Genomic DNA, 12,779 nt, shown 5'->3' on the forward strand with positions numbered 1-12,779 from the left:
ATGTGCGTAAGGGATAGTGAACTGGATTTATTTATGTCGTCGTCATATCTGGCAAAGATAAAGAGTAGATTGAGATGGTTGGTCATCTTCAAGCAGTGGCTTCGGTTATGATATCGGCATAAGTTGACGAAAATGATGATGATGAACAATTACATAACAGGGATATTGCAATGCAATTGAAACAAATATTGATACAAAGAACTACACAGCATTAAATCTATAGAACAACATGACAGGTCATCTATTACACATATACCTGATTATATAAGTCAGCCAACATACTACTAATATGGTTAAAATTGTATGTAATAAACTTCATGTCACTGCAAAAGGGGCATGGTTGACAGCAAAATGAGAGCCAACGTGATTTATGAAAACTTTTAATTAGTGCAAAATGTGACAGCTCATTATATGAACGTGTCTTTTGTGTGCGGTAGTGATGTCAGAGTTAGTTTTGCAGGAGAGACTAATTAGTAGTGAAATGTTAAAGTTGTTTACTTTTTTTAATTTTGTGCTGTTCAGTGTGTTTTTCCATTTTCGCTTGTTAGTTTCTCATTATGACTTGTGTTATAATGTGAGATTTTCTTTATTTCGGCAGGTGCCGAGGAATGTTTCCCTAGTTATTTTTTTCTTCATCGTCCATATTTTAAATTCAATCCGCTAACTGCCACGGATATGCCTGCCTGAAAATCTGTTTCAGTTACCTAACGCTTTCTGTGTTCATGTTAGTGTATTCGTTTTTTAATTTAACTTTGCCTCAACTTTTCTTCCAAGATGTCACTTGTTTACCCCTTAACCGTAAGGCAATAATAACTTTATGAATATACATGTCCAGGGTAACAAGCAATATGTGGGTGAGGCAGTCGTAAAGTCCAGCTGTGTTATACACCGCAATGAATACAATAAGAACTTTTATCTGTCCAATATAACGTTTATTGTTTCTTGCGCACCAATGGATGGATCTGTTTGTATCGTCAGGTCGTAAAAAAAGTAATTTCTTGTAACCTATCTTATTGCAGTCAATGTTACATTTGAAATGCAGGAGTATATATGGGTTGGCAACGGTTTCGGTGTTTGGAGGCCAGGCTTTGTCAATGCCGATCATAATAATAATTGCTGCAGTGTTTTCTAGTGTAGGTTTAAAAGTCGTGTCTCTAGTCTGTTATAACTGAGGTAGATTTAGGAGGTATCGTAATCATAATGTAGCGGGTTTCTTATCTCACAATTCAGAATTTATCTAGTAGTATGCTAAGGGGACTAGAATTGATAGTTAACGTTCCTTCAAAAAACTCAAATATATTCTCAATCTTCAACTAAGAGCTTATTAATCTACAATCATGAAAACAACGATTCCAATTTATTAACTCAGTAAAATGATTCGTTCAACATTTTTGGCGACATATCTTAGTTAATTTGTTTTGACGGGTGTTTGTTTCCACGTAGAATCCCGATGTTTTTTGGCACGTAGCTTACGCGCGTTCGTGGGCGAAGTCTCACTATAAAATAACGAGACTCACTGAAAAAAGGTCCGAATACATTCAGACTGCGGCAGTGACGTATCGTCTGATGTACCATTTACTTGAGCACAAACTGAACAAGTTATAGGAGAAAACGTGGTTAGTAATCGCGGTAATGGTCCATTCGACGCCGTTTTGGTGTCCAAAATGTTGCCAAAATTTTTGTTTATCTCATCCAACGTCTTCCTTGGTTCGTTGCTGATTGGACGAAGTGCGATGCATTTTAAATTGGATGTTGTTTTGTTAAAGTATTGGCTAATAACTGAAAGGTTTGGTGCATCGTTGCCAGGATATTGTCACAATCTTGGCGCATACTGGTGTGACGTATGTTTTCTCGCTTTCAATCGATTGTTTGAAGGGATTCCTAAGCCAAATATTTCGTTAGACACATTTTCCTTTTCAATATTTAACAATAACGATTTATGGTTTGTAGAGTATTAAATTCTTAAACTATATCAAGGGGCTCGCAGACTTTAAGAACCAATGGTTTATTAGCATCCACTAAGCAATTCACTATTTCTGTCTACTAAACTAATAAACTTTTGGTTTTGTTGTATCGTGAGAGTGACTCGTCGAGTATGTTTTTGTTCCGCGAATAAACATTACTACATGCTGCTGTAATGAAATCGAATCGAATCTGTCTGTAAGTTGCTATGTTATGGTATCTGTATCAATTTGGGTAGTTCTAAAATTAGACTGTTTTACATTGTCATTGTACCCTTCGCATATGGGAACGATTGCTGTCTACTATTTTTGCACGTGGTCAAATATTGCATTGATATTCAATGGCCGAAATATTAAGTTTTTTTTTTGTTATTATTTTACTGTGGGATCAAATAAAATCGTATCGTGACATCTTTACCCAATTTATCCAAACCAGTCATTATTTCAAAAAATAATTCGGTTTGACAAAGTAATAAAGAGAATGCAATAATAAATCAGTATACTGTTTGGCGTATTCTCACGGACACATCTGAGTACGGACTGATTGTTGGCAAAGAACTCAAAAACAGTTGCACAGAGAGGATTGGTATTATCTGATTTGACGGACTGCGTGTTTGTTATGATGCACATAGAACTTACGATTCTAAAGCTTTACTTCATGATGAAAACATTTCCCTTCTAAACCCTGAAATAATACAAACCACGTGCAATAAACCTTCACTTGAAGACAAAGTTCAACAAACAATACCACATGGTTACTCTCAGACATAGAACTTGATATACTCGTAAATTACGCAAGTGTCGGGGTGAATGTTCTAGAAGGAGGTAATTTGTTCAGCGTTCACTTATTCATGAATCATGAACTTACAGTTGGGTTGACTTAGCTTGGATGGGAGATCGATAGTTCAGTATGGATTCTAGGGCAGTGTTCGGTTCAATGAAATCGATGACTTTAGTGAATAGAAGGGTGGGTACTACTGTAGTATGTTGAATTTGAATGCCAAAATGTTCTGTTCTTTCTTTCTCCCTCATCCATCATCCTCCAAGCCTTTTTTCGCAACTATGTTGGGGTCGGCTTCTTTCTTTCTCCCTATCATCTGAGTATGTTCTCGTGTGCATCAGTAGCCACTTGAACATTGGAGCGCGGGGTCCTATAAAATTGTCATCTATAGACCCCTATTAATTCGAAATTCTTATCACTCATTAGGGTAGATGAATATTTTCAGTCAGAATAATATTAATTAGACCGTAATTTATTCCAGACAGGCATGTTGTCAGGATTACTTTTAGTTTTTTTCTTATTTCTTATTATTTTCTTCTTGTGGAGACACGTGTTTCGATTAAGGATTTACGAAATTAATATAACATAAACTACACATGAATATTCATGTTCTGAAACGTTATTAAAATACTTGTGCTTAGTCTTTATTCAAACAAGGCATGTATGAGCATCTCACGCATCTGAAACTTGCAAAGCTTTTAATTAAACTTGTTTATTCAGTAGTTTATGGAACTCGAAGGAAACATTTCATGCTCGTGTGAATAAATCTCATCCTGTTATTATAAACGTGAAAGTTTCAGGGATGTTTGTTACTGCTCGACTGGAAAACACACTATTGCGGACTTATGAAACAGATACTTACTATTTTCTAGATTAGCACCAACCTCCTGTGCTTATAATTTTTTTATTTTGGGTGGTTGCCGCGTGTCCCATATTTCTGTATGAAGACATCTTTCAAGTTCACGTTCCAATGTTTTCTTAGTCCAGATTACATAATAAAGGATAATTTTAACTCAACTTTGACACAATTTTGGAACTTAACTACAGCATATTTCCATACTTACCTTTAAAGTTTAATCGTGGAAAATTGTATTAGCGAAGTTTAATTTCTAATAACATTATCGTCACTCCGTCGTTTGCCTGACCTTTTGCTTTCGGTATTTCCTTAAAGAAAATTATTAAACTTGTTTATGACAGCCAATTAATCTGGCTCAGCCAAGTGCCCTCGTAAACATGCCAAGAAAACTGCTTATTAAGAATTCTTACTATATCTTATTGGTCGTCTATTTTGATATAAGAAATCGTAGGTAAAGAGAATATGTACCAAAATATTTTTTAATTTAGACCATCTCAAAAATCACCGCTGACAGTACACGACACAGTTCCTCACACGGCAGCGAAAGCGAAAAGTTGTTCTATTTCTATATCAATTTGCCATCAAGAAAATTATGTCATCGATTTAATCGTAAAACAATGTACGTGTTTTGACATTGCTGTTACGTTGATAGTTATTTTTTTTTACGTCAAACTCTGAAAATTATCACTCTAGAAGAAAGGTTTGTGATTGCAATAGTTCCTATTGATAGAGCCTGAAAATAACAATCAAAAGCTATCAATCTTAATCAAATAAAGCTATAAGCAGTAATGATCCATTGTTTTTATGAAAGTGTGTATTAACAATGGCTGATAAAACAAACACAACAATACAAATTTAGTGACTACCTACACAAATTACCGTAATTAATTGCCCATTTTTACAACAAGCACAAGATTCGTCACTTTCCTTTACGTAATCCCTATTTATGTAAACCGTAGTTTTGATTACGTCAAATTAATTTATTCGTCAAAATCACTAAAAATGTATCGAAGAATAGGATAATTATAAGATATAATAACAGTAAGATGTCACGAAGTTACGGAGTTTCATAAAACCTCAAGATACTCATAAACCTTACATTAATAACATAAACACATCTAATTACGTCCGAAGAGTCTGCTCGGTAACTCCCGTAATTCAATTGCGAAAATTAAATTACTACATATAGAACAATAACCACCCTTATCACTCTTTCTTTCAATTTCACGAGCCATCGCCGCTTCGGCAGCTTCCCTTTCATCATAACCCAATTATATTCCTTTTTCCATCAGTTCAGCTAATGCACTTATCCTTGAGTACGGAACCACTTACGACTGGCGTCCCAGGGATCTGTAATTGTGTTACTTGGTCCGGTATTAAAAGCTTTCTTATGTAGCCTAAGTAATCCCTTCATATTCGGCAAATATGCGGGCTTAGAGATTTTGATGGATAGATGGGATGGGAGTCTAGACTGATGCTGAGACCTTGATAAATATTATTGTAGGAGCGTCTTTATTTTTCTTAACTTAATAGGAACCACTGTGAGTCATAGTATGAAAAATATCATTTTGAAAAGGATACACAAACAGTGAAGATAGGATGTTAATCCTAACAGTCAAGTTCAAGTTTAAATAAGACATGTAAAACATACACAACCGAGATCACAGTAAAACGATATCTTCATTAGAAACAAGCCGCACTAATTAAAATCATCAATCAAGGCACACCATTACCAAACCATGACGCGAAGACGATTTACAATCCGCATTATCACATACACTAAGGTCTTTCACAAGGAACGGTTAATTAGATTAATTAGTCGACCGCAACGATGCAGTACTGAACACCTGTGGTTTACATGCTGTAGGTACTATAGATCATGAAGATAGATATGCAGAAGGCATATTGTATATTGATGTTGTAAGACTAGAAGAATATGCTAGGAGGGTATAACATGATAATGAAGATGTAGATAGTGACTTAGAAATAACTTGCATTGTTAGGAATTTCGCGATCACCAAGCTACTCAGTCAAAGTCAAAGTCAAATCATTTATTTCATTTAGGCCTTTACAAGCACTTATGAATGTCAAAAATTATAAATAAGGTTGATTCTAGTTTACTCAGACATTTTTCATTTATTTGTTGCACTTTCGCTTAATCCTCATGTGGTATTATTTCTAGGCTTATGTATAACAACAGCATTAAAAAGTGAATACGCTTGAGGCTGCAATTTAATTCAGAAACAATCTTAAGAGAAGACGCATCTAAGCACACATTATTTATTCTGTTGCAAAACGCATCTCATTTAAACCCCACATGAATATAAATTCTATTCCTTTGACCTCCTTAATGAGGAATGGTTAAACGCAAGCAATATGAGGCGTTCCCACAATAAACTTGAAATAAACCCTAACTATAAAACTGAACGTTTTCATCTCGATAAATAATTCAAAGCGTTTGGCTCAGACGCTATTAATTATCGCTGGTCGTTAGTGAAACGCTTCGCTTTGGGGCGTGCTCTAACCGTTTTATATTTAGGTTTTACAACTTAATCTGGCTATCGGTAACTGAATGTTTAATACTGTACAGAATTGCTAAGCGAAGAAAGAAAATATGAATTGTAATTCTGGATAATCATATTCTATCCCCCGAATTAGACGCACTGATGGATGGATCTCTTCTAAAGTCATGACTTGGTGATTTTTGAATCAGTCAAATGATAATTCAAGCTGAAGACGAAATTCCGATAATCAATAATCAAGCTCCAACTACGACCAAGAACAACAACAAAGAAAACACAAACAAAATTAATTCCCACATTACATAACTAAGTTTTTATCTACCACAACACATGCAGCAATATATTCATTATATACATGAATTATTGGAAACCGATGCTGGTCTCTAGGGCCCTCGTGTATTCCGGGAGCTCGATTGCAAATTGGACGTCTCACTCCAATTTGTCATGTTCAACAGTAGTGACGGGGAAATTGCAGGACGTAGCGTGTATCCCGTCGTCAGTTCTGGCTCGTTATTAAATTTTATTTTATGGGTCAGCCGGATGGTAGTTGGGATTGCAAAAATGAATTTGTCATGCATTGTGTCTGTTAGAGTTATTGCATCTTTGTCGGAGTCTAGATTTTCAATTTTGGTATGAAATTTCTCTTTGATACTAAGAAGATATTCTCCAAAGATGATTGTTGATAATTGTCAGTCTTTCTGCAACAAACGTCTCAATTATGAAATCTGTAACGATGGCAACAATTTATGATGTATCATTCTGTAGCAGAGTCTGTATAATTACATTTTGGCATAACACAATTTTTCACATTTGACCTTTCCAAGCTTCATCGTTCATGCTCTCAACAGTCCATTAATTATAACCGCAATTCCCCGTTTAATTTCGACACTGACCTTTTCATATCACACATAAAGTATTCACTCTAAAATAATTCCGCGGAATTACTTTCAATTCCCGGTTTCACAAACAACACTAGAGCTAACGTTTTCGCTTCCCAATGGGATTGTCGGAGTCCGGAGTTTCCATCGCTTTGTTTTATTTCCATTTCGTAGTAAAAGCGGTGGGCATTAATCGAGTTTGTGAGCTTGCGGTCTGTAACGCCGCAATTATACTGGACGCTTTTAAAAATTCCGTTTTTATTTTTCCATGCGATGTTTTTATAGTGATGTTTTGTTTTGTTTTAATTGTGGTTTTCGCACCTATTTTTCATGTTGATGGCTTCAGCATTTAGACTGGTGCTGATGATTTAGTCATTGTATACCGGTTAACAATGCTTCTGCGTTCTCCGAATATAAATCCATACACTTTGACAACTATTCTAGAAAATCCTTGACAAGTAGAAATTCCTGGATGGACTAAATGACGGATATCATTATTAGCCAATTGCTTATTTTTTATGGAGCTCGTATTATCAGTATGATTTTCTTATACTTATTACAAGCAAATCATTTACACAGTACGTCCATATTTCATCATCATTTCCAAAACAATCATGACACAATTAACCCTTACCTTGCAGCTACAACAAAACCATAACTGCTTTTAAATTCGTTACAGCCATTTGGCTACTCACCAAATTCTACTACATATATTGTTCAACGCCGTACATTATATACTTCCACTAGTAGATTTCGAACAAAGAGCTTATTTGCTTTGCGTGGGCGCATTAAATGTACCTTGAAATGGATTGTAGGATCACTTTGCCTATGTATCAGCGATGGGTTAAACTGTCTGCGGGTTTTATGTATGTGTTGGGTGTTGTGTGTTTATTGCGTGATGTAAGAGGGTTTCAGTAATCAGGATTAGGGTTGTATTTGTATTTGTTGATGGATTGTGGTTTTCATTTATTAACTGTGTAAACAGACTTTTATGTATCTGTTTACCTTGTGTTTTTTTGCAGTCTTCTTAGAAAAATAGAAGGTCCTGAATTCGGGTTTTTTTTTTAAGACTGTTGTAGCCTGATCCCCACTTTTTTTGTAATTTCCACTTTAACCAGGTAATTATAACTTGTATTAAATGTTTATTTCTTCTTGTCCACAGAAGAGGAATGCTACCACTGCATGGCGAGCCTGGTGGCGTCCAAGGAGAAGATGTTCATCACGCAAACGAAACTACTCAACGAAGTCACATGGAAGACGGTCATGCAGATCGCTAAGAAACATGCCGTAAGTTTAAATTTCACGTAGTCTTTAAAGCTTTAAAACTGAAATAAGTTTGCCGGTCTGAAGTTGCGCATCAGTGAAAATATTCGTAACACTCATTCGTAAGCGCAAGGCATCAAACGGTTGTAAACAATCACTATAGCCTAGTGCGTAACGCAAAGTTATTGAGCGAGTGGTGCTCATGTGACTCCCGACCCCCGTTTAGTTAATATGGGCTACCTTTTTCAAAATAATTCGATTAAACAGGAAAACTTCGCCCAACAACCTAATGTGATACCTTTGCCACTAGACCTTACTAAGAGGCTAGTAAAATTTTGCTGTAACCAGTATTTACACCATATTAAACGAAATTATAAACACATATTCTAATGAGATTTATTGATCAAAAGCAAGTACATAAAACACTTCTATAAAAATGTCTCTTTCAACGCTAAGAACCTATTTACCCCACTTTACAGTGTATGCAGCTATAAAGTTCCCGTAAATCAATAAATTACGCAAATAAGATAATGACTAGCATATCGTTTAATTAAGTTTTTCCTTATTATAAATGCAGTTATGCGTAACCAAGTTAATAGCAGGACATTAAACTTTGATATTAATAGCAACGGGTTATGTTGTGAAGTTAAATACTTGGGTACTTTATTTAGTAGTTTCTTGACCTAAAGACCGTTTATAGTTCAAGAATTCTATATTACTATTTCTTCTTCTTCTTTTCTGCCCTGTATTATGTAATTACGTTTCCATTTCTTCGTATTCTTCTTTAATTCATATTTTAGGCAAATTTTCTTTAATCTACTTCCGACTCCAAATTACATACTCTTTCAGTTGTTCTAAAGTTTAACAACATTCTTGCTTTAAGACTCTAGATCTGCCGGACTTGGGGTTGTTCCAATAAGATTCCGAGTTGCTGTAACTAGTTGAATAAGTTCCAGAAGAAACGATCCCATACCATACTAGCTTCCGACCGCAGCTTCACCCGCGTAGTGTTCGGTTATATCGCGTTTCCAAGGGAATTCTTCAAAGTCCGAGATAAAAACTATCCTATGTTCTTTCTCAAGGTCAACTCTATCTCTGTACCAAATTTTTTTTAAATCAGTTTAGTGGTTTAGACGTAAAAGCGTAACAGACAGACAGAGTTACCTACTTTCGCATTTTATAAAATTAGTAGGGATAACGATGTCTAAATAGGGAGTATTTTTATAGCAACGTATGTAAACTAAATAACATCAATAGTGACATTTTATTTTCGTTTCCGAGGAATTGCGTGCGCGTTTATACAATCAAACAAATAAATCTGACTTTTAAATTATAGTTTTAAGGTCCTTACACTGTGTAACTGCGTAATTTTATTGGAATGTTTATTAAGACCATTGTTTTTATACACAAAACAAAATAATCATGTTAACGTTGTGGGGAAGGTTTTTAACATAAACGAGGAAGGGGACGACCAAAGAAACGATGGATGGGTTTTGTGGAAGAGGCTACGGTTAGAAAGAATGGCACTTGTAAGATGACTTCAGACAGAAATGTATGGGAAAAGAAGACATGCTGCGTTGACCCTGTAGATATAAAATTGGTATAAAAGCAGGTGGATGATGAACAAAATACTTAATCAATGAAAGTTGATCTCTCTCACAGTAAATCCCTGAAATAATTTAAAAAAGATTTGCACGAAGCTTAAACATTTTCCTCAACCGTTGTTTCCGAAAAAACTTTACTTTGTAATCGAATAAAATCGTGGGAAAATCCTAATATCTACTTTAGAATGCTACTCGCTATCGTGTCTCAAACAATGTTTCGAGTATTTATGTCCTGAAAATTTTATTTTTCCTTAACCTTCTTTCAGGAGGAATTATAGAATAGAAGGGTCTCTATCACTTCACACATAATTGTATAATTTTAGTGTATGGATGTTCCTTTAACCAAAAATAATGCGTAACGGATTTTGATGAAACTTATCAATAATCGTAACTAAAAAATTAGAACAACATACAGGCTACTTTTTATCCGCGCCACAACCAAACTATCATTTTAAATAGGCATTAAAGCATAGTAATACATACTCGTTATAATGTAGTATATTATACATATACATAATTGAAGGGTTACGTAGAAAGAAGACTGACTAATTTCTCACCACTTTGAAGTGTGATTGACATTCAGTCCTTGATTGAAACTTAATTGGTTTAACCGTTCAACATGCCCTTTGAAGTTTTAGAACAACTTACAGAAAACGTAGCCACAAGCCACCCTGGCTTGTGGCTACGTTTTATTTATTGTAAATACTAGTTAAATAGGAATTTGTTAGTATTACGAAGAAATTCGAACACAAATAAAATATTCACTTTGATAAAACATACACATACACAAAATACCTACATAATTCTTCTTTCTTGCTACTGTCGCAAAGTCAAAAAGAATTGTATAAAAATTCATGGCAATGCTAAATTCGTTGAATATTCCCGAAAAGAAATTCCCAAAGGACATTGCAATACTTTTTATTCGGGTCAAACTTTCGAAAGGAAACATAGCAACCCCATTACTATAATGAAATCCTTTGCATCCCAAAAGTTTCCTCTACTAAAAACTAAAGCAATTTCCTTTGCATTTTCCTTGAATTCAAACCCCGAAAGGAAAAATGAGCAGAGATGCCATAATGCTGGTAGGTCAGACGCCTTCTTCTAGGTCAAATTCGTACGGTGGGCATGACCAAAACAATCACTTACGAGTGAACTAACGAGGCGTTCGGTTCGAGGTTGTTTAAGACATCTGTCAACGATTTTTGGTATTCCAAAAATTAATCGGGTCCAAAGAAGACGTGTAAGGGCGAAAACAGTAACGTTCTTCGTCCCCCTCTCACCCGCATTTTGGCGCGCTACTTTCTTAGGCGATTTTCCGTTATGGCACCTCCGCTAGTCATTCTGTTCTCCATGATTCAAACTACTGGATTTCCAGTTTGTGTAATTTTCCCCCTTTATACGTTAGGCCATTGCGTGCCAACTCCCCCCCTCCCAGAAGTGGCGCTTATCGGAACCATTACTGCGCCATAACTCTAGGACACGCAATGGGGGACACTAACTCCTTAAACTATTCATTTTTGTTTTTATCGTGTAAATATATTATGGCGCCGTGGAGCCTAGGGACGGTGAGTTCTAGTATTTTCCACACGATAGTTTTTTGTTTTCATTTTGACAGTGACGAGCAATATCGATTATACCCCGACAAGAATGAAAGTTATTCTCTCTTGAAAACCGACAGCTATCAACTTACGCGGTGTCCTGCGTGAGCGACGAACGCGACGCGACGCGACGCAACACGACGCGACGTAATGCGACGCGATGCTATACGCGACAGATGTCCTACGTGATTTTGGTCATTACTTCTCAAATCATGGAGAAGTTGTGTTACAATTTTGCTTGAAAGTTCATATTTAAAGTACAGACAGCAACAATCTTCCAACTTGTTTGTACTAATAAACGATTTCTTTAATATTTATGTTTTTTTTGTCCCACAACAATCAACGCTTCTGAATAGTTCGCGGTGTCGCGTCTGGTCGCCCTCAAAACAAGTACGCGTTACGTCGCGTCTCGCCGCAGACTGTCACATAGGCCGCATGTAGGGAATTCCTTTGAGTTGATCGCGTTCGTCGCGTTCGCAGCGTCGCGTCGCGTCGCGTTCGTCGCTCACGCAGGACACCGCGTTAGGTTGTATAAGCAAACACATGAGCGTTACTCAAATTGATAAGTAAGAATGGTTAAACACGTGCTTATATTTTGTTATGTATCCCCATAAGTTTTTAAGTTACAATGACCTGAATAACTGTACTTAAACTGGCCCTGAAATATAGTCACGAAAACCTCACTAAGTTTTGACAATATTAGTTTAACCGTTACTAAATACTTCAATTGTGCACTTCACCTTCAGTGATTCTTCATTTCGGATATTTATTTATTTTACTCATAAAATGTTACAACGTGTAAGGTCGATAAAGTTCAAATATTGTCCAAAAATGTTCTTGAGGATAAATTAAACCAGAGTCAGGTAAGGACTGATTTCATTCACAGTCAAAATCATTCAATCAAACTGTCGATGATGCAAAAAAATCTTTTAATCTCTTACTCTCACAGTAAAGCCGTATTAGTTACCGATTCAACGGCCTCTCCGAATATTCTAGACAAAGGCAAAGGCAAGGGACTTAACAGCCGACCTCACAGATCAAGAGCTAACCTCCTTTTCCAATCTCGGTCACCTGACTGCTGACAATCGCAAAAAAGTCGCTTCATTGAATACTACTATCAAGCGAATTGATAACCTGATTAAATCACTCTTTATAATATTATCGATAAAAATCCACAGACTGATTTAAAATGAATCAGCACGTGCAGAACTACTTTATTATGTAAGCGTATAATTATCGCATCTAATTCACATATCACGTGTGTTCGCACCTACGTGATCTCACAATAAACTATCGATAACATTATCACGGAGGGC

At 35.9% G+C, this 12,779-nt stretch overlaps 1 protein-coding gene across 4 annotated transcripts in view; it reads left to right on the forward strand.

Moving 5' to 3' along the window:
- LOC124646373 (GTPase-activating protein skywalker) overlaps positions 1 to 12,779 on the forward strand; it is a 44,071-nt gene that overhangs the window by 17,839 nt on the left and 13,453 nt on the right. For all 4 annotated transcript variants that reach the window (XM_047186506.1, XM_047186507.1, XM_047186510.1 and 1 more), the window contains exon 2: positions 8,161 to 8,285. In XM_047186506.1, coding sequence (XP_047042462.1) covers positions 8,161 to 8,285 — 125 coding nt within the window. The remainder of the gene's footprint in view (positions 1 to 8,160; positions 8,286 to 12,779) is intronic.

This window comes from Helicoverpa zea, chromosome 3, assembly GCF_022581195.2.
Source record: "Helicoverpa zea isolate HzStark_Cry1AcR chromosome 3, ilHelZeax1.1, whole genome shotgun sequence".
Taxonomy (NCBI): Eukaryota; Metazoa; Arthropoda; class Insecta; order Lepidoptera; family Noctuidae; genus Helicoverpa; species Helicoverpa zea.